Below are 26,196 nucleotides of genomic sequence, written 5' to 3'. Positions count from 1 at the left end.
TTTAATTTCCAGTTTAACTATTCATCTTTATATACGTATTTCCTCATGTGCTTCCTATTTGATAACAAGCCAAAATGATTAATTTAAAGAGGAAAAACATTAAATTGGAAAGCACTTTTCTTGAAAATGTGTGGTTAAATAGCTTACTCCTCTGGGCAGAAGCTTTATGTATTAAAAAAGAAAAAAGAAAAAAAAAGGAAGCCACTTTTGAAAGAAACCTTAGCACACTGTCTGTGACAGGATAAAATCATCTGGGTAATTTGCCTTTTATAATTTTTTATCTCAAACCTTACAGAAAAATATTGCTTCTGGAATGCAGTGACATTACTTTTTTATAATTAAAAATATAATCCTTCTTATTAATTACCAGCCACATGGAGTTCACACCATGTGGAACTTTTATATTTTTGATGAATTCCTTACATTATTTTTATGTACCATATTGTGAGTAATTAATTTCAAAGGCAGAACATGACCAATGAAATTTGGTGATCTGTGTCTTATAGTGTCTAATACAATAATAATGAAAAACCCCTAAAAGCAACACTTGTGAGTGATTAAATTGCAAACTCTGAGAGGACAAGAACATTTCCTATCTTGTCCACATTTCATGTGCAATATCTAACAAAGAGTAAAGACAATAAATACTACTTGAATGAGTGAAGGAGTGAAGTATCTGCTGCAATGGTCCATCAAATTCTAAGTGAGATTATAAAAATATAATGGATAGATTTTTTAAAACATCAATTGTTAATAAGGCAAGTCTCACATTCAGTTCTTATAAGTATATCTCTAGTGACACATGATCTCGCTCATCTAGGGGAAATGATGAACAACATAGACTGATGAACAAGAATAGAACCAGAAACAAGGAGGCATCGATCGGACTATCGGGCCTCAGAGGGAGGATAGGGGAGGGTGGGGGGAGGGGGGAGAGATCAACCAAAGGACTTGTGTGCATGCATACGAGCCTAACCAATGGCTAAGGACAACGGGGGTGGGGGCATCCGTGGGGAGGGGTGTGGGATGGGAATGGGGGGATGAGGACAAATATGTGACACCTTAATCAATAAAGAAATTTAAAAAAAAGAAATATTTTTGCCTGTTAGCTTTAATAAGACTGAAAAAGAGTGATAACACACAGTGTTGATGGGATGGGCGTTCTCATACAGTAGGGTAGGCCTGCAAATGGGTACAGCCCTTGCTGGGGGAGCACTGTAATAATGAATCAAAATTTAAAATCTGAATAGGATTTGTTCTCAAAATTAAACTTTTGGGGAGATAATTGCAAGGTTGAATTAGAGCAGATTATTATAATGTTACTTAAAATTGGAAAAATGTAAATACCAGATGAGATTACGTTAAAATTTAATGATTAAATGAAAATGAGCTTTCTAAGAACTGGAAGTAATCGTGTGCTTTGAAAAATTTGAAATTTATTTATTTATTTTTTATGCAAAACAACTGTTTTTCCTTTGCTTAAATAGGTTATTTTTTAAGTCCTCACCCCCACCTGGGGACCCAACCCACAACCTAGGTATGTGCCCTGACCAGGAATCAAACCCCAAACCATTCAGTGCACAGGACGACACTACAACCAATTGAACCACATCAGCCATTCTAAATTGGTTATTCTTTCACACACACTACTACTTTAGGTGTATATGGACATCAGTAAATAGAAAAAAGGTTTTAGTAGAATTCTAATTTTGTAGATAACTGAATCTGGAAAAACATGAAAATTACTAATTTTTTAAATTTCCTCCCTTGCCCCCACCTTCCTTCAGCGATTCGTTGGTTTGTTGCATGCTTCCATGTCTCTGGATCTATTTTGTTTGTCAGTTTATTTTGTTCATTAGATTTCACATATGAGTGAGATCATGTGATACCTGTCTTTCTCTTACTGGCTTATTTTGCTTAGCATAATACTCTCCAGGTCCCTCCCTGCTGTCTCAAAGGGTAAGAGATCCTTATTTTTCACTGCTGCATAGTATTCCATGGTGTACATGTACCGAGGCTTTTTTATTGATTCCCTAGAGGCCCGATGCATGAAATTTGTGAAAGGGGCTTGGCCCTTGCAGCCTCGGCCCTCGCAGCCCCGGCTTCATCCGGAAGATCGTTGGACAGTCGTTCCGTTGTTCGGCCGTCTGGTCTAATTAGCATATTACAATTTTATTATTATAGATCTGCTGATGGGCACTTGGGTTATTTCCAGATCTTGGCTATTGTAAATAGCACTGCTATGAACATAAGGGTGTATATATTCTTTCTGATTGGTGTTTCAGGGTCCTTAGGATATATTCCTAGAAGTGGGATTACTGGGTCAAATGGCAGTTTCATTGTTAATTGTTTGAGGAAAGTACATACTGTCTTCCACAGTGGCTGCACCAATTTGTATTCCCACTAGCAGTGTACTGGGGTTCCCTTTTCTCCACATTCTCACCAGCACTTGTCATTTGTTGATTTGTTGATGGTAGACATTCTGGTCAGTGTGAGGTGATACCTCAATGTCATTTTAATTTGCATCTATCAGATGATCAGTGACTTTGAGCATTTTTCCTCATGTCTTTTGGCCATCTGTATATCCAAAGTGTCTATGTAGGTTCTTTGCCCATTTTCTAATCAGATTATTTGTATTCCTTTTGTTAAGTTGTATGAATTTTTTAATATATTTTAGAAATTAACCCCTTATCAGATGTATCATTGGTAAATATGTTCTCCCATACAATGGGATCCCTTTGCATTTTGTTGATGGTTTCTTTAGCTGTACAGAAGCTTTTTTATTTTGATGTAGTCCAATTTTTTCCTTTGTTTCCCTTGCCCTAGGATATTTACTAGCAAACATATTGCTATGAGAAGTATCTGAGATTTTGCTGCCTATGGTTTCTTCTAGGATTTTTATGGGTTCACAACTTAACACTTGAGTCTTTTATCTGTTTTGAGATTATTTTTGTGTATGGTGTAAGTTGGTGAATTAGTTTCATTTTATTTGCATGTATCTGTCCAATTTTCCCAACAGCATTTTTTGAAGAGACTGTTTTGACCCTGTTGTATGCTCTTGTCTCATTTGTCAAATATTAATTGAGCATAATGGCTTGGGTTGGTTTCCAGGTTCTCTGTTCTGTTCCATTGATGTATGGGTGCCTGTTCTTTTGCCAGTACCTGTTATGATTACAATGGCTTTGTATTATAATTTGATATCTGGTATTGTGATCCCTCTTTTTTTCTTCTTTCTCAAGATTGCTGTGGCTCTCTGGGGTCTTCTTTGATTCCATATAAATTTTTGGAGTATTGGCTCTAGATTTGTGAAATATGCCATTGGTAATTTAATAGGGATTAATAGACTTCAAACACAGTATTTCTTCCATGTGTTTGTATCTTCCTCTGTTTCTTATTTCAGTGTCCTATAGTTTTCCAAGTTGAGGTCTTTTACCTCTTTGGTTCATTATTAGTATACTAGAGGCTGGGTGCACGAATTCATGAACCAGTAGGGTCCCTCAGCCTGGCCTGCAGGATAAGGCTGAAACCAGCTCTCCAACATCCCCCAAGGGGTCCCGGATTGTGAGAGGGTGCAAGCCAGGCCAATGGACCCCACCGGTGCACAATTGGGGCTCGGGAGGGACATGGGAGTTTGGCCAGCCGGGGAGGGACCACAGGAGGGCTCCAGGGCATGTTCGGCCCTTCTCACTCAGACCCAATTGGCTGGACCCCAGAAGCAAGCTAACCTACCAGTCAGAGCATCTGCCCCCTAGTGGTCAGTGCACATCATAGGGAGTGGTTGAGCATCCTTAGCATATCATTAGCATATTACACTTTGATTGGTTGAACGGCTGACCACACGACCAGATGCTTAGCATATTAGGCTTTTATTATATAGGATAAAAATGCCATCAATTTATGGATATTAATTTAGGATCCTTCTGCTTTGACAAATTCATTTATTAAATCTAGCAGTTTTTGATGGAGTCTTTAGTGTTTTCTTTGTACAATATTATGTCATCAGTGAATAAGGACATTTTCACTTCCTCCTTTCCAATTTGGATGCCTCTTATTTCTTCTTCTTGTCTGATTGCTATGGCTAAGACTTCCAGTACTACGTTTAATAAGAGTGGTGAAAGCAGACATCCCTGTCTTGTTCCTATTCTTAGAGGAAACACTTTTAGTTTATGGCAATTAAGTATGTTGTTGGCCATAGCTTTGTCATATTTTACCTCTATCATGTTGAAATATGATCCCTCTATTCCCACTTTACTGAGAGTTTTTATCAAAAATTAGTGCTGATTTTGTCAAATGCTTTTTCTGATCATAAGGTCATAAGATTTTTATCTTGTTTAGGTGATATATCACATTTATTGATTAGCAAATATTATACCAGCCTTATGTCCTTGGGATAAATCCCACTTGCTCATGGTGGATAATCTTTTTAATATATTACTGGATCTGATTTGCTAATATTTTGTAGAGGATTTGGGCATCAATGTTCATCAGAGATATTGGTCTGTAATTTTCTTTCTTTGTCGTGTCTTTATCTGGAATTAGGATAATGCTGGCCTCATAAAAAGAGCATGGAAGTCTTCTTTCCTCGTGAATTTTTTTGTAATAGTTTGAGGAGGGTAGGTGTTAGTTCTTTGAATGTTTGGGAAAATTCACCTGTGAAGATATGTGGTCTAAGAATTTTGTTTCCTGTGAGTTTTTTTGTTTGTTTATTTGTTTTTCATTATAGCTTCAATTTCATCCGTTGTTATTACTCTATTCAGATGTTCTGGTTCTTTCTTATTTAGTTTTTGAACATTGTATGTTTCTAGAAATTGTCCAATATGTTGACATAACATTGTTTGTAATATTTTCTTATAATCCTCTGTATTTTTTGGTGTCATTATTTAACTTCAACTCTTTTGTTTCTGATTCTATTTTGTTCTTCTCTGTTTCTTGATGAGTCTAGCTAATGGTTCATCAATCTTTTTTATCTTTTTCAAAGAATGAGCTATTGGTTTTATTGATCTTTTCTATTGTTTGTTTGTTTGTGTTTGTTTTTTTTTTTTTGTGTGTGTGTTTTTAGTCTCTATATCATTTATTTTTGCTCTGACCTTTATTATTTTCTTCCTTCTACTTACTTTAGGCCATTATTGTTGTTTTATAATCTGTAAAGTTAGATAGTTTATTAATACTTTTCCTTGTTTTTTGAGGTAAACCTGTATTCTATGAACTTCCTTCTCAAGGCTTTAGCTGTGTCTCATAGATTTTGGGTTGTTGTGCATTCATTTTCATTTGTTTCCAGGAAGTGTTTTTATTTTTTTTCTTGTTCTCATTCCTAACCCACTCATTGTTTAATTACATGCTATTTAGCCTTCATGCATTTGAATGTTTTGGAGTGTTTTTACTGTAGTTGATTTCTAATTTCATGCCACTGTGATCCTAGAAGGTGCTTGATATTATTTCAGTCTTCTTGAACTTGTAGAGACTTGTATTGTGTCTGAACATGTGGTCTAGCTTTGAGAATGTTCTATGCGTATATGAGAAGAATGTATATTCTGCAACTATGGGGTGAAAAGTTCTGTAAATGTCAATTAGATCCATCTGATCTAGTGTGTCATTTAGGGTCACTGTTGTCTTGTTGACTTTTTTGTCTGAAAGATCTACCAGTGAAATCAGTGGGGTGTTAAAGTCTCCTACTATGACTGTATTGCTGTATATTTCTCTCTTAATATCCTCCAAGAGTTGGGTTGTTTTTTGTTTTGTTTTTTTTGTTTTTACATTTATGTGCTCCTATATTGGGTGCACATATGGTTACCAAGGTTATATCCTCTTGGTGGATCAATTCCTTTAGTAATATGTATGATCTTCTATGTCTCTTGTTATGGCCCATGTTTGAAGTTTATTTTGTCAGATATAAGTATTGTTACCCTTATTTTGTTGTTTTTTTTAAATTCCATTTGCATGTTGTAGTTTTTCCTATCTCTTTACTTTGATCCTGTGTGAGTCTTTTGTTCTAGATGGGTCTCTTGTAGACATGATATATATGGCTCATGTTTTCTTTCCCATTCATCTCCCACGTGCATTCTTGGGGACATAACGATTTTTAGAAACATTTCTAAGTGACGTCAGAGGAATGATAGACTAAGGATGCATATTTTCCTCTTCTCCTGACATTTCAACAAGTTAACTATCTGTAATTCAACAAAGAAGTCCCTGCTCAACACAGATGCATGCCTGAGAGACCTGCACACTGAAACACCTAAAGGTGGGCATCCAGGAATAAATGGGCAAATGAGAAGGAAGGAAAGTGCAGACCGCCAATGGAGGCACAGAGCTACCAGAAAACAAAATATAAAATGGCCATAGGAAATCCTCATACATCAATAATTACCCTAAATGTAAATGGTCTGAATTCACCAGTGAAGAGGCACAGAATAGCAGAGTGGATAAAAAACAAAACCCAACCATATTCTACCTACCAGAGACCCATTTACTAGTAAGTGCAAAAACAAAGGTAAATTTGAAGTAAAAGGGTGGAAAATTATTCTCCAAGCAAATAACATCCACAAAAAAGCAGGTGTAGCCATATTTATATGTAACAAAATAGATTTAAAGATAACAAGAGACAAAAATGGACACTTTACAATGCTAAAGGGAACACTACATCAAGAAAACATAACACTTCTTAATATATATGTACCCAACCAGGGAGCACCGAAATATATAAAACAACTACTCACAGAACTAAAGGGAGAAGCAGATCAAAACACAATCATAGTTGGAGACCCTAATATGCCAAGGACAGCTCTAGACAGATCAACCAAACAGAACATCAATAAAGAAATAACGGCCTTAAATGAAACACTAGACCAAATGGACATAATTGACAATTACAGAACATTTTATCCCAGAACATCAGATTATACATTCTTCTCCAGCGCACATTGACCATTCTCAAGGATAGACCACAATGTTGGGTCACAGAACTAGCATCAACAAATTCAGAAGAAGATTGAAATTATACCAAGCATATTTTCTGACCACAATGCCTTGAAATTAGAAATCAACTGCAAAAAGGAAGCAAAGAAACCCACAAATTCATGGAGATTAAAAAAACTTACTACTAAAAAATGACTGGGTCAAAGAAGAAATAAAAGATGAGATAAAAAGATACATGAATTCCTCATGTTGGTTTAGCTGACATATAGAAACAAATGAGAATGACAACACAACATATCAAAACCTCTGGAACACAGCAAAAGCAGTAGCAAGAGGGAAGTGTATATCATTGCAGACCTATCTCAAACAAGAGAAATCCCAAGTAAATGACCTAATATCACATCCTAAAGTACTAGAAAAAGAAAAACAAAAGCAACCCAACGTCAGCTAACGAAAGGAAATAATAACAATTAGAGCAGAATTTAATGAAATAGAGAACAAAACGACTCTACAAAAAAAATCAATAAAACAAAGAGCTCTTCTTTGAAAAAGATTAATAAAATTGACAAACCCCCGATGAGACACACTAAGGAAAAAAGGGAAAAGACTCATATAAATAAAATAAGAAATGAAAGAGAAGTCACTACAGACATCACATATACAGAGGACCATACTAGAATATTATAAAGGACTATATGCCACCAAATTCAATAACCTCAAAGAAATGGATAAGTTCCTAGAAATATATAACCTTCCTAGACTAAATCATGAAGAATTAGAAAATCTAAATAGACCAGTCAGCAGTGAGGAAATTGAAACAACCATAAAAAATCCCCCAAAAAACAAAAGTCTAGGCTTCACCAGTGAGTTCTAGCAAACATTCAAAGGAGATTTAAAACCTATCCTTCTCAAACTCTTCCAAAGAATGAAGAGGCAATACTTCCTCACACATTCTATGAGGCCATTAATTTCTGAAAGCATGAACCTAAGAAAACCTAGGCAACACACCCTCAACCCCAATAAAGGCAGATTCCCAGGTCAGTGTTCTCTCTCTCTCTCTCTCTCTCTCTCTCTCTCTCTCTCTCTCTCTTTCACCTTCTCCTCCTCTTCATCCTCCCTCCCTCCCTCCCTCTGTGGTTCCCTTCCTTCCCATGGCCTCACCTTCTGGCCCTTCCCATGGCCTCACCTTCTGGCCGTGGGTGTGCCTTGTAGCCTCCAGGACTAGTGAGTAATAAGCCTTGTCTTTTCAAAGTTTCCTGATGGCTGTTGCTGTGGTGTGTCTTATAAGAACCAAGGACCAGTTCAGCTACAACTCTGGCTCTGAAGGGAGAAATGCCTGGGTGTTCACACCAGTGGTACCGGCTCAGGGAGTGCCCCAGGCATTTTCAGCTCATAGCATCACTGACCATAGGCTGAGGCCAGTACAGAACAGTGTGACTATAAGGGGGTCTTTGTGGTGATGGAACACTTCTGCCTCTTGATTGACGTAGTGGTTACATGAATTTAAATATGTGATAAAGAGTATACACCTACACTGTACCAATATTAATTTCCTAGTTTTGATATTGTGCTGTAGTTGTGTAAGATGTAAAATGTTTGTAACTTCCTGTTAAAATGTTGAAAACACACAATTATATTGGATGCAAACTATACTGCAATAGAGTCCATTTTTATAAAAAGTGAAAAAATGGAAAAAAAAGAGAGAGAAACATTTCTAGCCTTTAAGGAGCTTATAATACTAGATATTAAGGTTAATTAAGTGTATTCACCTAACAAATAAGATTATCTGATGATTCAGATTTTTTTACTGCTTGTGCTTAACCAGGATGCAGAAACTTGCTCCTTGGATTTGAGATATATATATATATATATATATATATATATATATTTTTTTTTTTTTTTTCATCACGTGGGCCACTGACACTTTGAGAAATATTTCTTTTCTCCCAGTCTTCCTAGTCCTAAGTCTCATTGTAGTAGTGGGGGGAAAAGAATGAAGACATAGTCACCATTAGGAATTTTATTTCTTATCAAGTCATTTCCTAAAAGCAGGAAGCCTTTCTGGGACCTTCTATCCCCTATTTCTGGAGCTGTGGTATTATCCATATCTTATAATAACGACAATTTACCACTTTATATACTGAAAATAATCTAACCTAAGCTCCATAATAGCTGGAACATAAACTGGAAAAACCCTGGGTTCCTCCCTAAAGTGAATTTGCCCAGGATGTCTACAATCTATCTTTGCTAATTAGTTTTAAATTGTATTGCACATGCGTACATGTGCCTTACTATTTACCTTCTGAATAACGCAGCCTAAATAGTCCATTTTAATATAAATGGAGCATTCTTACTTTTATTCATTCAGTCAATATTTTTTTGAATAATTGCAGTATGTCATTAGCAGACTGGTTGTCCGGGATTAGTATTTCCCCTCCTCAATGAGTTTTATGTTTCACTCTTTAGTAAATCTTAATCAGGGAAGAAGGAATTTATTCAGAGTTCATCATTGACAGAGATGAGGTCTTCGGGAAACTTGGAATGGTGCTGGGATTAGAACTTGGAGGACTTGTATGCATGTGTATAAGCCTAACCAATGGACACAGACACCAGGGGGGCGGTGAGGGCATGAGTGGAGCGGGGCGGGGGGTGGGTGGGAAGGGAGAATAAGGACACATATGTAATACCTTAATCAATAAAGAAAAAAATTTAAAAAAAGAAGTTGGAATTTCTGAAGCCTGTGGTGACTCTGTCATTGTGTTTCTAGAACACTCTAACCTTAGCTTTAGGGGCGTTTCCTCAGAGGTTCTGCACCCACTGTGTCTGCCCCTGAACTAAGCAAGCACTGTTTCTTCTCAGATGGTTTTGTTCTCACCTTCTCTTTCCTCCTCTGGGACTAGTTTAGTTAGCTTCTGGGTTACCTGACAGAGGTGCTCTGCCTCCAGGCTCTTTCCTTTAGATTTGCTGTAGTATTTCCTCTCCTTGGTGCCAGGCAGGGTCATAGTCTTTGCCTCCGGGTTCCTGGCTACAGATTCTCATCCTTGCTGAGGGAGGAGCGGGGGGACAGAGAAACAAAATTTTGCATTTTTCTCATCTGTGTCTCAATGGCAGGAAGCTAGAGTATTCCAGATCCCCAGTAGAGGGTGTGCAGGTGGCAACCAATCGATGATGTTTCTCTCCCATCAGTGTTTCTATCTCTCTATCCCTCTCCCTTCCTCTCTCTCTATTAAAAAAGTTAACATCTTTAATATTGGTTTCTTGTCTATAACCAACATCCTGAATCCAGTGCTTAATAACAGCAAATACACTATTTTTAAGGGTAGTAAATTCCCTTTAGTATGTAAGCTTCTATGTCTAATTCTCCTCATGAAATGTTATTAAGATCTTGGAATTCTTCATGTTGGTTTAGCTGACATAATTAGTAATGTCATTTGAGTGACTCGGAATATATTTTGTTTTCTTTATGCCCCGAGAAGTTTTTTACTTAAGCCTTTTACGTATAAAAGTTTCTTTCATGCTCTTCTTGACTGCTCCTTATAGAAAGGGCGTGAGCTTCAAAATCAGGCAGAGGGTCATTCAGATCTCTGTGCCATTTCAAGGATATGCAAAGCAGCTTGGCCATATAACCCAAACTCTGAGCTTCAGTGTAGGCATCTCTGATAGAAGGAGGGGGCTCTGGGAGTGAAATGAAATAGCATGTCCAGTATTTAGAATTATACTAGCATATAATGAGCACTTAATGCACATTAGTTCTCTTTTTCTTCCTTTTCATTTTTGCTGAAACCCCATAGCCACTTTTTGTACTTATTTTTAATGGAATACAACACTGTTCGGCAGTGCACTCTGGTGATCCTAAATATACTTTTTATCTTTCTTATTATACTAACAGACCCTTGAGGCAGATGATCCTGTAGCATAGGGTATGTAGTGTATGTGTATATTCATGCAGATGTGGTGATGGTGACCTGGGGAGGCGAGGGGTGTAGCTGACCAGTACACTCATATAGTTATAAACTCTTTCACTCAGTCTCAGAGGAGATTAAAATACAACTTTGTAAAGTATGACAAAACATAAAGCTATTCAGGTATGCTTCCTAGCTAATGGGACATTTTTCTACTTGAACAGATTGTGAAAAACGAAATAAGTATTGAGGTAAATTTTTAGCAATTACAGTATGCCAGTCCCATTATAGTTAAAATGCATATATCTATTTATAAAAGTCACTATAAAGCTAAAAATCAAGAGTCAGTCTCAATTGACCGGTACTTACACATGCAAGAACATACCCACTGGAGGAATTATATATAGTGATTTCAAGTCTTCATTTGAAATAATACTACTTTATACTTTAGCTTTTAAAATATTTTGAAACATATTATCTTCTCTGATTCAGCAATGACCTATATGCAAAGGTAAATATTACTAACTGCATTTAAGAGACAAGAAAATTAGCCGAAACCGGTTTGGCTCAGTGGATAGAGCGTCGTCCTGTGGACTGAAAGGTCCCGAGTTCGATTCCGGTCAAGGGCATGTACCTTGGTTGCGGGCACATCCCCAGTGGGGGCTGTGCAGGAGGCAGCTGATCGATGTATCTCTCTCATCGATGTTTCTAACTCTCTATCTCTCTCCCTTCCTCTCTGTAAAAAATCAATAAAATATATTTAAAAAAAAGAGAGAGAAGAAAATTAAGGCTTATTATGATTAAGTAAGTGCAGTAGTCCAAGTTCCTCAACAAAAAAGGCAGAAGAATGTCTTCTGAAATCTGGGTAATACCATTACATCATGTTTTCTCTCCTAGTTGCACAATAACATATATACATGTATTTTATTTTGAAGGCTTTTAAAAAACTGAAGATAACCGTTGGTTGTTGCTGTTGTGTTTTTCAGAATGCACAATAGCACACCACATATTGCTGTGATTGGAGGTGCCAGGCTTGTTGGCCAGGTTAAAAGTTTAGAGAGAGTCTGACTGGGCAGTGATGACTGGCGCTTGCAGCAGTGGAAAAGTAGGCAGCTCCTTATCTGGTCTGGCGGCAGCATTGCAGAAGACACTCACGTATTTAAGTCACCAGTGTCTGTGGGAGCACATGTCAAACTCGAACACCATTTTAAATATCCATGTTTACTCCACCAGCTCTGTTTCTCAGTACAGGGATAGAAAAGTGAGGAATCGCCTTGTTTCTCCGGCAATTTCAGTCTCCCTCTGGATAACCACCCTTCCTTAGCTGCCTGAGTTGAGACCATCATTGAGAACTTTCTCCTCTTCCTATCGCTGCATGGCAACGTTACCTCTCCTCCCCTCAACCTGTCACCGAGGCTGATGTTTCTGCTCCCACAAAGCTTTCATTCCCTCCAGATGCTCCAGTTTGGCCCTTTCCATCCCCTTTAGTGGCTTTCTCAAGTCTGTGTTACAACTTCAGCTTCTCCTGATCTATTAGCTCATCATCAGGTTTTCTTTATTTGAAACAACAAACAAACCAAAGTCCTCAAACCAGAGTCTCTTTTATTTTGGTCTCCACAGAATTTATAAAAGAACTAGAGGCCTGGTGCATGAAATTTGTGCATGGGAGGGGGGAGTCCCTCAGCCCAACCTGCACCCTCTCCAATCTGGTCCAATCTGGGAGCCCTTGGGGAATATCCAACTGGCAGTTGGACATCCCTCTCACAATCCGGGACCTCTGGCTCCTAAACACTCACCTGCCTGCTTGCCCTAACCACTCTGCCTGCCTGCCTTATCCCCCTAAATGCCCTCCCCTACTGGTCTGATCACCCCTAACTACCCTCCCCTACCAGCCTGGTCACCCCTATTAACTTTTTTTTTTTTAAATCTTATCCCCTTCACACACAATTGTATTTGACTTCCTTATTGGCTTCTCCCTCTCACACAATTTTTTCTCTCTCCTTTATGTAACACTTTTTCCTACTGACTCATCATTTATAAACTTTTCTTTCCTCCTTATTTCCTACTTCTGTTTCTTCATCCTTCTTCCCATCTTTCTCCTACTCTTCTTCCCTCCCACATTCCTTCTTTCCTTTATCTTTACCCCTTCCCTCCCTCCCCCTTTCCTTCCTTCTCACCTTAATTTTTTTCTTCACTTCCTCCCTGGGACCTGCTTTGCTCCCTCCCCCATTTCTTCCTTCTTCCCATTCTCCTTTTAAGCTCTACCAGCTCCCCTTTAAAACTTTTCTTCCCTCCCTCTTTCTCTCTCATCCTACCTTTCCCATACATTCTTCTCTACTGACTTCCACTGTTTTAATATCTATCTATCTAGCTGCCTAATTACTCATTATCATTTATCTGTTTTTTTCTCACTCCTACTTTTAAATCTGTCCCCAGTACACAACTATACTTGACTAGAAGCCCAGTGCATGATTTAATCACGCACATGTAAGCTGTCTGTCCGCTGGTCGGCAGCTCCGAAGTCCCTGGGCCCCTAGGGCGAGGCGGGGCGGGAGCGTGGTCCTCCTGCGGCCGGAGCCCAGGCCAGGGTCTTGCCTTTGCCTCCCGCCCAGGAAGGCTGGGGCCGCCGCCACGTGCTCCTGCGGCCCAACTGCCGCCAGACTCCTCCCCCGGGAGCTGCGCTGCCCGCCCACCCCCCGCCGCCTCCAAATCTCCAAAATGCCGGCTGGGCTCGCTGCCCCAGAGGCCTGTCTGTGCCGCAGCACAGCCATGGCGCAGACGCTGAGCTCGCGTCGCCGCTGGCAACGCGAGCTCAGCGTCCTGCCGGCCCAATCACCACCCCAGCCACCCCCGAGTCCCGCCCCCTGTGTCACCCGCTGACCCAATCATGGGCGTAGCGGAGTGATGGTAATTTAAATATTACCTTTTTATTATGTAAGATTTTCATTATAGCTCCTACAGTTCACTCATACATCCTCTTTCCTTCTTTAACTCTGCTCTCTACTGACTCCTTTATAACGTTCTTCCCTCCCTTCTTAAAGCTTCCATTCGGGGGGGGGCGTTAACCCCAGCCCAGGGCTCAGCCCCGGCCAGGTGCTCGCTGCACCCCCTTCCCCGGCCTCCCCACCACCGTCCTGCTCCCATTCCCTGCCCGGGACGCCCGGCCCAGCAAGGGTGGCCGAGGCCCGCATGGCCCGGGTGCTGCTGCTGCCACAAAGCAGGAGTGCCTCCACCCAGAAGGCCTCGGACTGCCCTCCACTCCATCCCGGACCCATGGGTGCCTCACCGCCAACAGCCCGCGTCGGGGGCCACTGCCCTCCTCCTGCATATGGGCGGGGCTCCCGCCCTGCACCTTGCTGGGTGCACCTGCTCCTTACCCCCACAGTCGTCACACCCTCCGACGTGCAGCCCCACGTTTCCTTCCCTTTTCCATTCCTGTGTCTTTTTCTTGTTCCCTTTTTGTATTTCTGTTTCTCCTCTAGGCCTGTCTGCATGCAGGCCTGCCTTCCTCTCCCTCTCCTTTCTCATCCCCTCCTATCGTATCCTATCCTACCCTAGGCCTTGCAGCTGCCTGAGCAGAGAGCGGGGATGCAGCCTACTGATCTGGTCATGATGTGATGCTGTAACAGATAATTTGCATATTTCTCTATTATTAGTATAGATTGTTTGTATTCATGGAAAGGTTTTCCTCCATTTATTCCCCAGTAATTGTGTGCAATTTAACTTCTAATTCAATACTCTGTGGAACCAATAGGTTATGAAAATGATCAGATCATTTAAGAACTTTCATTAACCTCTTTGGGTTTTTGGTGTTTGAGAACACCATCCATCTTCTTTCTACAAAATTTTGTCTAATATTTTCTTATTTCCTTTTTTTTCAAGCTTTATTGAGATACAATTTACATCACAATTCTTTCATTTAAATATTTACCAGCTTTAATGAAGCATAATTTACATACCATACAACTTATCTTTTTCAAGTATACAATTTAGTGGTTTTTAGTATATTCACACTCCCCATTCTGCTTGGCAACAACTAATTTATTTTTTGTCTCTATGGATTTGCCTATTAAGGGCCTTTCGTATAAAGAGTTATACAATGTGTAGTCTTTATGACTGCCTTCTTTCACTCAGCATAATTCTTTAAGGGTTCATCCATGCTGTAGAATATATCAGTGCTTCATTCTCTTGTATGGCTGAATAATATTTCACTCGGTGGAAAGACTGCATTTTGTTTATTCATTTATTTATCAGTTGATAGATATTTTGGTTGTTTTTACTTTTTGGTTATTAGGAGTAAAGGTGTTATGTACAACTGTTTGTGTGGACAAGTGTTTTTATTCCTCCTGGGTATGTATCTAGGAATGAAATTGCTGGCTCATGTAATAATCCTAGATTCAACATTTTTCCAGAGGTCTTTTTTACTTCAGTGACTAAGCTCTCCTCTCCATTCATTGTCTTTCATTTTTACTTATCTCCTAATGTCCTCTCAACAAAATGTAGATTTTTTTTAAGTTTTGGGCCTTGAGTCTTCTCCTCTCTTCATTCTCTTTATCAGAAATCTAATACTATCCCTCTGTCTTATTGGCTACCCTCTTACTTTCAGGAATCCTTTGTCAGCCTGAATACCCTCAATCTAGAGCTCTGCATTATTAGTATCTATTAAAGAAAAGTGTTAGCTATTCTGCCAGCAGGCAAACAACAGCATCATCTCTCCAAAATCATGGTTTTATAATCTGATTTTCCCCTTTTCAAAGTGGCACAACTATTTCCCAGTTATCCTTGACTTAAAATTCTGAAGTCATTATTTATTCCTTCCTAGATTTTACTCCATACCCAGTTACTAAGTCCTGCCAGTTATACTTCTACATTCCTTTCTTATATTCAACTAAAGTGATTCTTATTACCCTTATTGTCTTACTTGGACAGTTACACATACCTATTCATTGGTTTTTCTATCTCATATATTTTCTTCCTCTTTTCATCACTTATCATTTACCCTTCACAACATGACTTCAATATTGTCCTGGCCTACGTTTATTCCCATCATTTCCAGATTCAGTGCCATTTGTCTCTTACTTTTCAATAATATCAAGACCTTTTACCACTTATTGTTTAGTTAATTCATAATTAGCTCCAACCAACCAACCTGTCTCAGGATGTTTCTAGCTCCTAAACCAGGGGTCCTCAAACTTTTTAAACAGGGGGCCAGTTCACTGTCCCTCAGACCGTTGGAGGGCCGGACTATAGTTTAAAAAAAACTATGAACAAATTCCTATGCACACTACACATATCTTATTTTGAAGTAAAAAAACAAAACGGCAAAAACACCCGCATGTGGCCCGCGGGCCGTAGTTTGAGGATGCCTGTCCTAAACCAATAGCATGCTCTATCCAATATAAATTATTTTCATTGTTTATGACCCCACATTTTCTTTCATTTTCTTTGCTTCAACTTAAGATGGCCAACTTCTGCCATCTCCACAAGATGATCCATTTCCCCTATAAGTTGAGCCCAAATGTTATTTCCCTATAAAAAAACTTATCTGAACTCCCCAAATGAAAAAAAAAAATTTCTTTTACTTATAGACTCCTGAAATGTTTTAAAAACATTTGTATGGCTTTTGGACATCCAACTAGATGTTTCTTAATGGATGGTAAGCTCACCCCATACGCAATGCTTAGTTCTTTGCTTGGTACTGGAACATACTTGCAAAAAAGAAATTTTACTTACAAGTAATTTTTGGTATGTTTTATTTTTACAGATAATTTTCCCAATGCCACCTCTTTTGCAATCTTTTCAATTGTAGGGGAAATCCAGAATATAGGATTTAAATAATAGTTTACTTATAGATATAATTTCTTAGCGTGTATTTTCAGTTAATATCTAATATGTCAATTTAAATTATGACAGTAATGAATCTTTAGTCCTTATAGAAACAAAAGATGACTATTGGTCTTATAATGAGAAAAATATCTGTTAAAGTATGTGAGAAACAAAAATAAATCTAAAGTAATTTGAGAAGAATAACAAAATATTTTATAGCAGAAAGGGAAACAATGGAGAAAATTCACATAAACCATGTCATTTATGGAACATGTACCACAAAAAATAGGTGTTTTAAGACTATTAATTTTAATAAAATTAGTTCAAATTTTAATAAAATTTGTTACCTTTTATACTGGGAATTTTAAAGTTGGGTAGAATTCCTTAATATGTGAACAAGAATTGTATTTAGTATTGCTATAGATTATATTAATTTTCTTTATAAGTATTCTATTAGAAATTTATTATCATTAGCAAAATAATGATGAAAATAAAGATATGAATACCAGACTACTTAGTATTATTTTCTGCAGCCTATAGAATGTCAGCTCTGAGGGAGAGAATTTATTTATCCCATTGAACTGAATGTATGACTTTAGACCTGAAAAAACAAAACCTGTCTTAGACATTATTTAGTTAGCTCACAGGCTTATTTTGTGGGAGAGTTTCTGAGGTCATCTGGAAGTTTGGAGATATACTGGGATATACTGAGTACTGGGTTTGGATTTGAACCTTAAGAACTTTGTTATAAATTCTGAGGATGATTTGAGGATCCATTCCATCACATATTCAATATTTTGATGGTCTCTATTTTGGATTTACCTCATGAATGCTAAGCCAAAATAGCCTGCCATTTGAATGGTAAATAGGATGCTTTACAATGAATTTCTCACTCTTATTATAGTACCATAAAGTAAATGATCTTAGCTTCTCAGTTTGGCCTCCATAGTGGTTCTCAATATAAACACCATATAGCCACACATTTATTCTTTTACTTTATGTAAAATACACTGTAAAACAAAAATAATTATTTTCAAAAATATTTTCTAGTAATTAGCTTCCCTCCCAAACAAATTTAGTCTAATTATGTATCAGGCATGATAAAATGAAAGGTCAATAGCTACAGATGCATCATTTCACTCTGATAGATTGCTGTTTGAAAATAGGTTATGACAATTAGATGATTAATTTTCTTCTATTAAATAGCATTATGAGACTTATGATTACATTTATCAGTAAATTCTTTTTAGTGGGAACATAATATGAGGAGAGACCAAACAGAATAGGAATTAATATCCTTTGTGAAGGATCTGAAAAATACTTTTTAACAACCACAATTGTGAAAATACTTAGAAAATGAAATTCTGTTGGAAAACTCATGTTTTGTTCATCATTTAAAGTAACATGTTAAAGATGTCATATGTGAGTATGAAGAGAAAAATTCTGGATGTCCTGCTGGCAATTTTTTGTTGTTGTTGTCCTGGTTATCTGCAAAGTATACACCCCTTGTCAGTATAACTAGGGAGTGCCTATGTAAACATTCTTGTTTCGCCTGTTCCACATAATCATTTCTTGTATCACATTTCTTCTAACCTCGCTATCTGAAACCAATTACAGGAGATCCATTTGGGCTGCATCTGTTTTCATAAAAAGCCTAGGCAGCAGTGTTTTTCTCAGAGATGAATATCAACATCAAATATGCTTCTGAGTGCTTTGTTATTTATGTTTCAGAGAGATTTTGTGGCCTTCAGCTCTCAAGAATGTGTCATGCTGTGCTGTTTATACATTGAAGATATTAATGGGTGTAGATGTCATTTTTCATTTTAATGTCTCAAATGCAACAGGCTGATAGGTTAAGCATTCCTATTTTTATGGGGAGAGATATGAGTGATGTCTGTTTTCCCCCCAAATATACATATATTTACTTTGAAAAAAAAAAGTTATTTATAAACCTTAGAGTACTCAACATTTTTGGTTTAACTGGGCTTTTCTAAGCTATTCACAAACAATTTTATTTCTGTGTTTTTCAAGATGAAAAAAAAAGTAATGTTTTCAGTGTTCCTCAAGAAGAAAAACAAAGGTTTTTCACTCTTATTTCTCATAATAACCTACTTATTAGAATTATTCTTTTTCTATGAGGTTCATAATGAGCATAAAGTTATTACTACTGTAGAAGGGTAATAGGCTTACACTTTACTTTTCTTAAACATTTGTGCTTTATTTGAAATTACACAGTAACTATTAAGAATGGTGTTTTTAATAAATATTTTAGAGCAAAATGCACTAAATTCTGGAAAACGTGCATTTCCACTCCCTTGCAGCCTAACAACAACAACAAAAGTATATGTTTAATCTGTTATACAGCTTTTTATTCTTTTCAAAATATTTAGTTTAATCAGATTCCAAGTTTAAAACTGTCCTATCTTAGTTTTCTTTAGCTTTCCTATAAGTAAATAACGTCATTAAGGAAAGTGTACTCTTAATTTAAAATAAATTTGTTTTTGGAAACTAGATAGGCTTGGCTGCCTTTAGAAACCTCCTTCTTGGTCATTGGAATCAGGCTCAGACAGCATTAAAGACAGATTTGTAAACAAACATCTTTTGCCCTTTTTTCTAAATTAGCTTTTTGTTTTTGCGGAGGGTGATCATATAAATACTCAAATAGCTCATAAAACTTTATGAATGATCCTGGTATATAAAATTTCTATTTACCAATTTAAGTGGACAAATGATTTGCAAATTAATAGTCTATGTAATTTGACATCTAACACCTTATATTGATGGAAATGTTAGCTCATAATCTTTCATCTTTTGAGTAGCTACAATAATAAATTGCAAAGATGAACTAAAAGTGTCTAAGCAATTGTTTACTGAAATTAAGTCCTAAAGTGTTATCCAGAATACTGGAAATTAAAAATGTCATGTAATGCCTGCAGTTGAAATGCAAACTGCAAAAGATTTATGCTTAAGAGTTTCTAATCATTCCTGATCTCTAGGAATTGTTTTTTGTTCTCCCACCTCTCAGTTTACTATGGCAAATCTCTACTGCTGCAAAAAGAATGTTGAAATAGGCAAGATGTTCTTTTTCATAAGCTTTTGTATTGAAAGATTATCCTTGACTGTTTCAAAGATAAATGTAAATGCATATGCAAACCACATACTTTAAAAGTAGAAGCATAATTTAGCCGAATAGCTTGTGGCCTTCTATTATTAGTAGTATTCTTTTAACAACAGTGCACATGTATCTGTTTGCCTAGCAATATTTTCATGAGCTGCAATTCTAATATGTCTAATTTTCTAATGTCTTTCTATAGCTATTGGGCATTGCATATATTCATTCCATTGGGTTACTTGTTTGGGTTGAGTTGACTGGATGTAATGCAGAAATTGATAGGTTTTTGGACTTGACAGACGAGAGTCTGAGATTCTGACCAGACTCTCTTACTGCTTTGTGACTTTAATCAAGTTATTATAGTATTGGTTCTTCGATTACTTGTCTACAAAATGTGAAAACTAGGATAACTGATTTCTAAGGTGTGTTTTTTCCAGCTTTGGAATTTTTCAGTTTATGACTAATAACTGGTCAAATGATTGGAGTGTTACAGGCCTGTAGCACCCCATCATGTCTTCGTAGACTATGTGATGAAGTCCAACACAAGGATGGTGGGAACACTTAGCCATAAAAGTGACATATATTCTGTAATAGTTTTTCTATTCAAACATTTACAAATTGAAAACATGAAATATCATATTGTAGTTCCCTCTTTAAGTTTCTGATAAATGGGTATGCCCTCTTGTCATACATTCTCCTTTGCTAGAGTTTTCTTCGTTGCCATCTAACAGTTCCTTTGACAGAACAGACAGTAACCCACACTGGGAAGGACTCTGGCCTGGAAGCCTGGACACTGTGAACAAAGCACAGGCCTGTTTTCCCCATTTGCTAAAATGAAGAGGTCTATTTCAATGAGTTCAACTTCAAGATTCTGAACTACCCTTATTACAATCCTTAAAAAATAGTAAACAACTACAGAATTAAATATAACCTAAATAAGGCTGAGTATATGCAAAATAAACTAAGGACCTCAAACGGGAAAACAATTATATGAAAAATATTAGGCAAATTTTGTGTGGATTTGGTACCAAAAGGAAAAGTAATTGATTACTTTTCAAGATTTTCACATTGGCACAGCCTAAATCAGTGGTAATTTCCATTTGAAAAAAATATATAATTTGTAGTTAGTTTTTAAGTTGTGATTTAAACAGAAAATAATATTGTTGGACTATCAAGTGAAATTTTTCAAACTGAGTTTTGTGATAAGTGTTTATGGAATTAATTTTTATTTGGTCTTTTATTCACACTGAACTTTATTGCAAAATTGCCTAAGTTCACTGGAATGTTTCATCCTTAGAAGCATTTAGGTTGACTTGTGATTACTTGAAAATTTTAAAATAAGAAAAAAAGAAGATTTTTTTGAGGGCGCGTTTCCAAAAAGTGTGCTTTACAAACCACGCAGGATCCTGCTATGGGAAGATAAATCAATGTTGTTAGGAGATGGTGCGAGTGCATTCAGTTTGTTTACTTTGGTTTCCATGTCTGCCTGCCTTCTCAGAAAACTTGCTTGGAGCCAGACTGTAGCAGCCCTCCTTTCTGTCTTTTCATAATTGATCAGGGGATGACTGCCTTCCCTGAGGGTTAAGACATGGCAACTTTTTCTGTTTGCTCAGCATCTCAATGCAGTAGTTCAAACATTGTTCACACCAGCTGGCAGTGTAATGCCATATGCACATCTTGTCAAAGCAACTGTTGTCATGGATACTAGAAACTCTTAAAAACCATATCATTGATTCCAATGGAAATTGTACTTTTTTCTGCTTAGAATCTTAATTATTATAGAAGAAAATTAGCCTAAAATATTTTCCCCTTCTTGAAAACTTTATCACATATTCTAAAACAGCGAATAACAAAGGAAAGAAGTGATTTATTTTAGTTTCATGTGTTGGAAAATTTCATCATTAATGTTCATTGAACTCAGTTGTTGAGAGAAAAATAAGTTTGTACAGTAGAGGCTCTGAAAGTTTTTTTAATTAGTTTATACTGTTAACCTTTCAAACATCTCAATATGTGCATTTATGTTGTTGTTATGGCAATAGTTTTCATATTAATTTATATAGTATAATGGCCAAACTGCCTCTCTTCCAGCAAATGAAATGCTTACATTAATTTCTTATGTTAAGTTTTATTTTCTTGAGTTGGAAAGAAACCATAAAAATAAATGAAAACATCTATTTTGATTGGTGTCCTATCACACATAGAAATAAACCTGATTGGTTGAGTGGTAATTTCTTTGTTCTCTGATTTTGCTAAGAATGTAAATGAAAACCACTCAATTTTACTTGGCATTGAAATTGCACTTTATTTTGTCAAAGGAGAGGTTTCTTCTTGAATTGCAATTGCAAAAAAAGTATTTTAAATCTTTAGTGAAAATCCTTATTAATTCACTTTCAAGATAATATGATGTCGATTTGTCAAATTTAATTACAGCTTCCGGTAACACTTGAAGTCTACTGCTTTTGCTTCAAAATTGTAATATGAAAATACAAATTGGGTGATAATTTAGAAGGGAGTGAGCATTATAGTTGAACATTCAAAGACAAGTTCCTTGTGGAAATGAGATTATTGATGCAGTTTGTGATATTTTTCCTTTTTGAGCACTTTAAACAAATTAACTTTATTTCCTGCAAGGTAAAAGCCATCTTTGTGGTTTTAAGTAAATTTGTATATGTGTGTTATGTAAATTTTTTCACATTAGAAAAAAAGAATATTTAATGATTTTCTCTAGAAAGAAGGGTTGGATGGGGTTCTGATACATTGAAGCTCATTACTATTAACCAGGGAATAACTGATCCTCAATTTACCTTTAACAAAATATTTAGCTGTTGCTTCCTTTTTACTTCCAGGCTCTCCAAGCAGCAAGACAACTTCTCTTACAGCAGCAAACAAGTGGATTAAAATCTCCTAAGAGCAGTGATAAACAGAGACCACTGCAGGTAGGTAATGTATTCCTGTCCTTGGGGTCTTATTTTAAAACATACTTATTATGAGAACAGAAATGCAGACTCAGTTGTATACATACAGAAAATTTTTATGTTTGCCTATGTAGATAATTTCCATTCAAAAAGAGAATTCACTTTATCTTCTTGAAAGAGAAAGAAAGAATTTTCTATTAGCATAGATTTCAAAAGTTTACAAGGTCACTTATTGCAAAAAATGATGTAGGAACCACAGTTGGTATACACAGGCATAAAAGTTTTGCATTAAACTTCTTTCTGGGATTTTAATGGAATTTAATTCACAAACAGTAAAAATATGGAATTTCTTTCTTAAAAGCAAATCATAGTAAAACGGTATGGAGTAAAACAAAGCAGGCTTAGACAACCCTTCTGTAGTTGTATTCAAGTGACAAATGCAGAAAACCTCCCATTTTGTCAGAAAAACTGAATTCGCCATGGAGTTATTGCTGTTGCTACAGTACATTCTGGAGTTTGTTGTCCTTACTCACTATGTTTGTCCTGTGGAACTGATAGTATGTATGTCATTTAAAGTAACTTTTTCTTACATAATATAATCATTGTTTTATTTAGTCTTAACAGGAATATTTAGGGCATTTTCTCCAAGAAATAAACATTTTCAGGGTGCATTTTAAAAATATTTGGAAGGTATACAGAGATGCATAAAACATCTTTCGAAATGTTTATCAGCTCTGTTGGAGGATAAGCAATGCTTTTTAAAATCCAAGTTACATACATGTCTAATAGGGCAAGCTTAGTTTTTTTTCAAAAAAGTAAACGTCTTTCTTGTTGCTTTAACAAAACTATCTTGAAAATTTTTATGGCCTAGCTGTCTGTTTTCCTTTGTAGGTGTACTCCCAGATGTTAGTAACTAAGTCTTACATGATGGCCTTCTGACAGAGAATTATAGGCTACTGATGAACACGATCCAGAAACTACTTATTACCTAAAAACTGGATTAATTTATGGTCCCTAGACAGATTTGAGATGAGAATATATTTTCTTGGGAACAAACCCATTTTGGGGGAGTGGGTGGGAAGAAGGGGGAATTGGGGATGAGTCATGCTTTTTAACAAAGTAAAGTACAGATGTCTGCCATGATTGTATGTGAGTTATACTGAAACAGTCTGAGTTTAATATCCATCTTAATTTTTTCTCTTTTAAAATAAATTTCACATTCTTTTGTTTTAACTAATCATTAATTCTGTAGTGAGGCATTTCACTTACCATCATATACTTCCCTAAGTAATAATAGTGATTTGAGCATTTCTATTGAGTTATCTGATTCCATGAGAGCCTCTCCATACGTTTACGTGATAGAGAAAATTTTACATAGAAGTCACAGAAGATAGCTAACGAAATGTTTATCCTCACTATGGCTTCAAACTGGGAATTTTGTTTTCTTGTTGGTATAGAAAAGGAGGTTTAGATGCTGGCAGCATAAGCCAAAGGTAGGAAAGAGTTTACTGTTTTTAATATCTGAAAGAGACTATACATATTGTCCTAATTCTATCTTATTGTGTCTCTTGATGAATTAGACCAAGTAGTTATACCTTTCTCTCCAAAGCTAAGTCAAGTAGGAGTTTCTTTATTGATGGTTACCAGGATATTTCTGGAAAGAATGTCTGGGCTTAAATTTTTCTATTTTCTCTTTTTGTTGTATTGGAAGGCAAAATTTGGCTATACTTTGTTTAACCAAAATATACATAATTTTCTTGGCAAAACACACACACACACACTAATATGGGAATAGTTATGACTCTAAAGTGAGAAATTGTTGCTCATGTACCAAATGTATAAATTAAATTTCGAGCCTAAGTCCTCAATTTTGTTTTTATTATAAAAGGGTGATTAAACATTTACAAATACCTTTTAACAATTTCAGTTGCTAACCATTGCTATAGTTTTTTATGTCACTTATCATTAGTGTTTTGTGATTCATATCAACACAAATAAATCTTGATTATACAGATATAAAACTCTAGAATTTTATTATTCTTTTGTAATTTTAATAGGATCTCATGCCAAAATGTTATAGGAATGAAAAGTTGGTTTTTAAGAATGAGTATTTAGAATAATGACTGAAGACTTATTTGTTCACCAAAATATACACCACAGTTAATATCATGTGATTCTACATTTTTAGTATTTTGTAGTACCTGATAAACTTTGCAACTGGAAACATGCTGGGATTGCATAAAAAATTTAATAAAAAACCAAATAGCATTTTATACTAGCTTACACATGTTGTCAATGGGGGATATTAAATAATACTTATTTTTGCATCTGCAAATATAATTTAACATGAGTTACACTATGTATTTGCCTCTTGTGTTAAAGAAAAGGATAGAATATTTTTGCTAATTATAAATATTTAATATGAAATTAGCACTTTAAAACTTTTATGGTTCTATCACAGTCTAGTTCTTTTTTTTAAAATATATTTTTATTGATTTCAGCGAGGAAGGAAGAGGGAGAAATAGAAACATCAATGATGAGAGAGAATCATTGATTGGCTGCCTCTTGCATGCCCCATACTGGGGTCAAGCCTGCAAACTGGGCATGTACCCTTACCTGGAATCAAACCTTGACCTCCTGGTTCATAGGTCAATGCTCAGCCGGGCTTTTTTTCTACTTGACTGTTTAATCAATCTTTCATAAGAGTTTGTGTAGATTATTTTTTAGATTTAAAGAAATAAGTGAAAATGTTTCAAAATCTGCACTTGTAAGGCAAGTTATTTGGTGCTAATAATAGATCATGCTGGTTAGAGGACCAACAGAGATATGTGATTTTCATTTTAATATATAATTTTTATGGATAACTATTTTATAAAGTTTGAAAGAAAAATACAGATTTTAGAAAAATATTTTGATGGCTCAAGTCACAAGAACAATATTTGTTGCTTGTTATACTCAACTGAATTTCTTTTAAATGTTGAAAAGTGGTAGCCAGATTTGAAGTGTGACATGGCAGAGAGTCTATTTCTAGCAGACTAGTATTTATCTACTATTACTTTTTCATTTACATTTTTCTTGTTTTTCTGCTACAGATGGCATAGATATTAGCATATCTAATATAAAATTGAAAGAAAAATCACCTCTAATGAGCCTACCGATTGTAGTAGTGATTTCACTTTCATATATAGATATCTGAATATATGTATTTGAAACATGTTTACATATTAATTCATTGCATGAAACACCACTTAAATAGGGCCAATCAGTTAATGTATTGATTAATGACATATTAGATGATTAATATAAAATGATTGTGATGCAGATTGGAGCTGATATTAAACTAAGCATTCCCAGATTTTTCTTTTTTACATTTTTACTATGTATCTCAGAAAATCAAACCCTAAAACGAATATGGCCTCTTATCTGAATTTACTTTACTTATCTATATCTACTCCTAGCACGTCCTAGACGTGATATACCCATAGTGGTCCATAATGAGGAAAGTCAGCCAAAGAGAATATGTAAT

The 26,196-nt window shown here is 36.2% G+C and overlaps 1 protein-coding gene across 2 annotated transcripts in view; it reads left to right on the top strand.

The window, feature by feature from the left end:
* FOXP2 (forkhead box P2) overlaps positions 1 to 26,196 on the top strand; it is a 709,145-nt gene that overhangs the window by 514,328 nt on the left and 168,621 nt on the right. For both annotated transcript variants that reach the window (XM_079786232.1, XM_079786231.1), the window contains one exon: positions 22,602 to 22,691. In XM_079786232.1, coding sequence (XP_079642358.1) covers positions 22,602 to 22,691 — 90 coding nt within the window. The remainder of the gene's footprint in view (positions 1 to 22,601; positions 22,692 to 26,196) is intronic.

This window comes from Cnephaeus nilssonii, assembly GCF_951640355.1.
Source record: "Cnephaeus nilssonii genome assembly, chromosome: 12".
Classification (NCBI taxonomy): domain Eukaryota; kingdom Metazoa; phylum Chordata; class Mammalia; order Chiroptera; family Vespertilionidae; genus Cnephaeus; species Cnephaeus nilssonii.
Note: the sequence above shows the minus strand (reverse complement) of the source record. Positions and strands in the feature narration are given on the sequence as shown.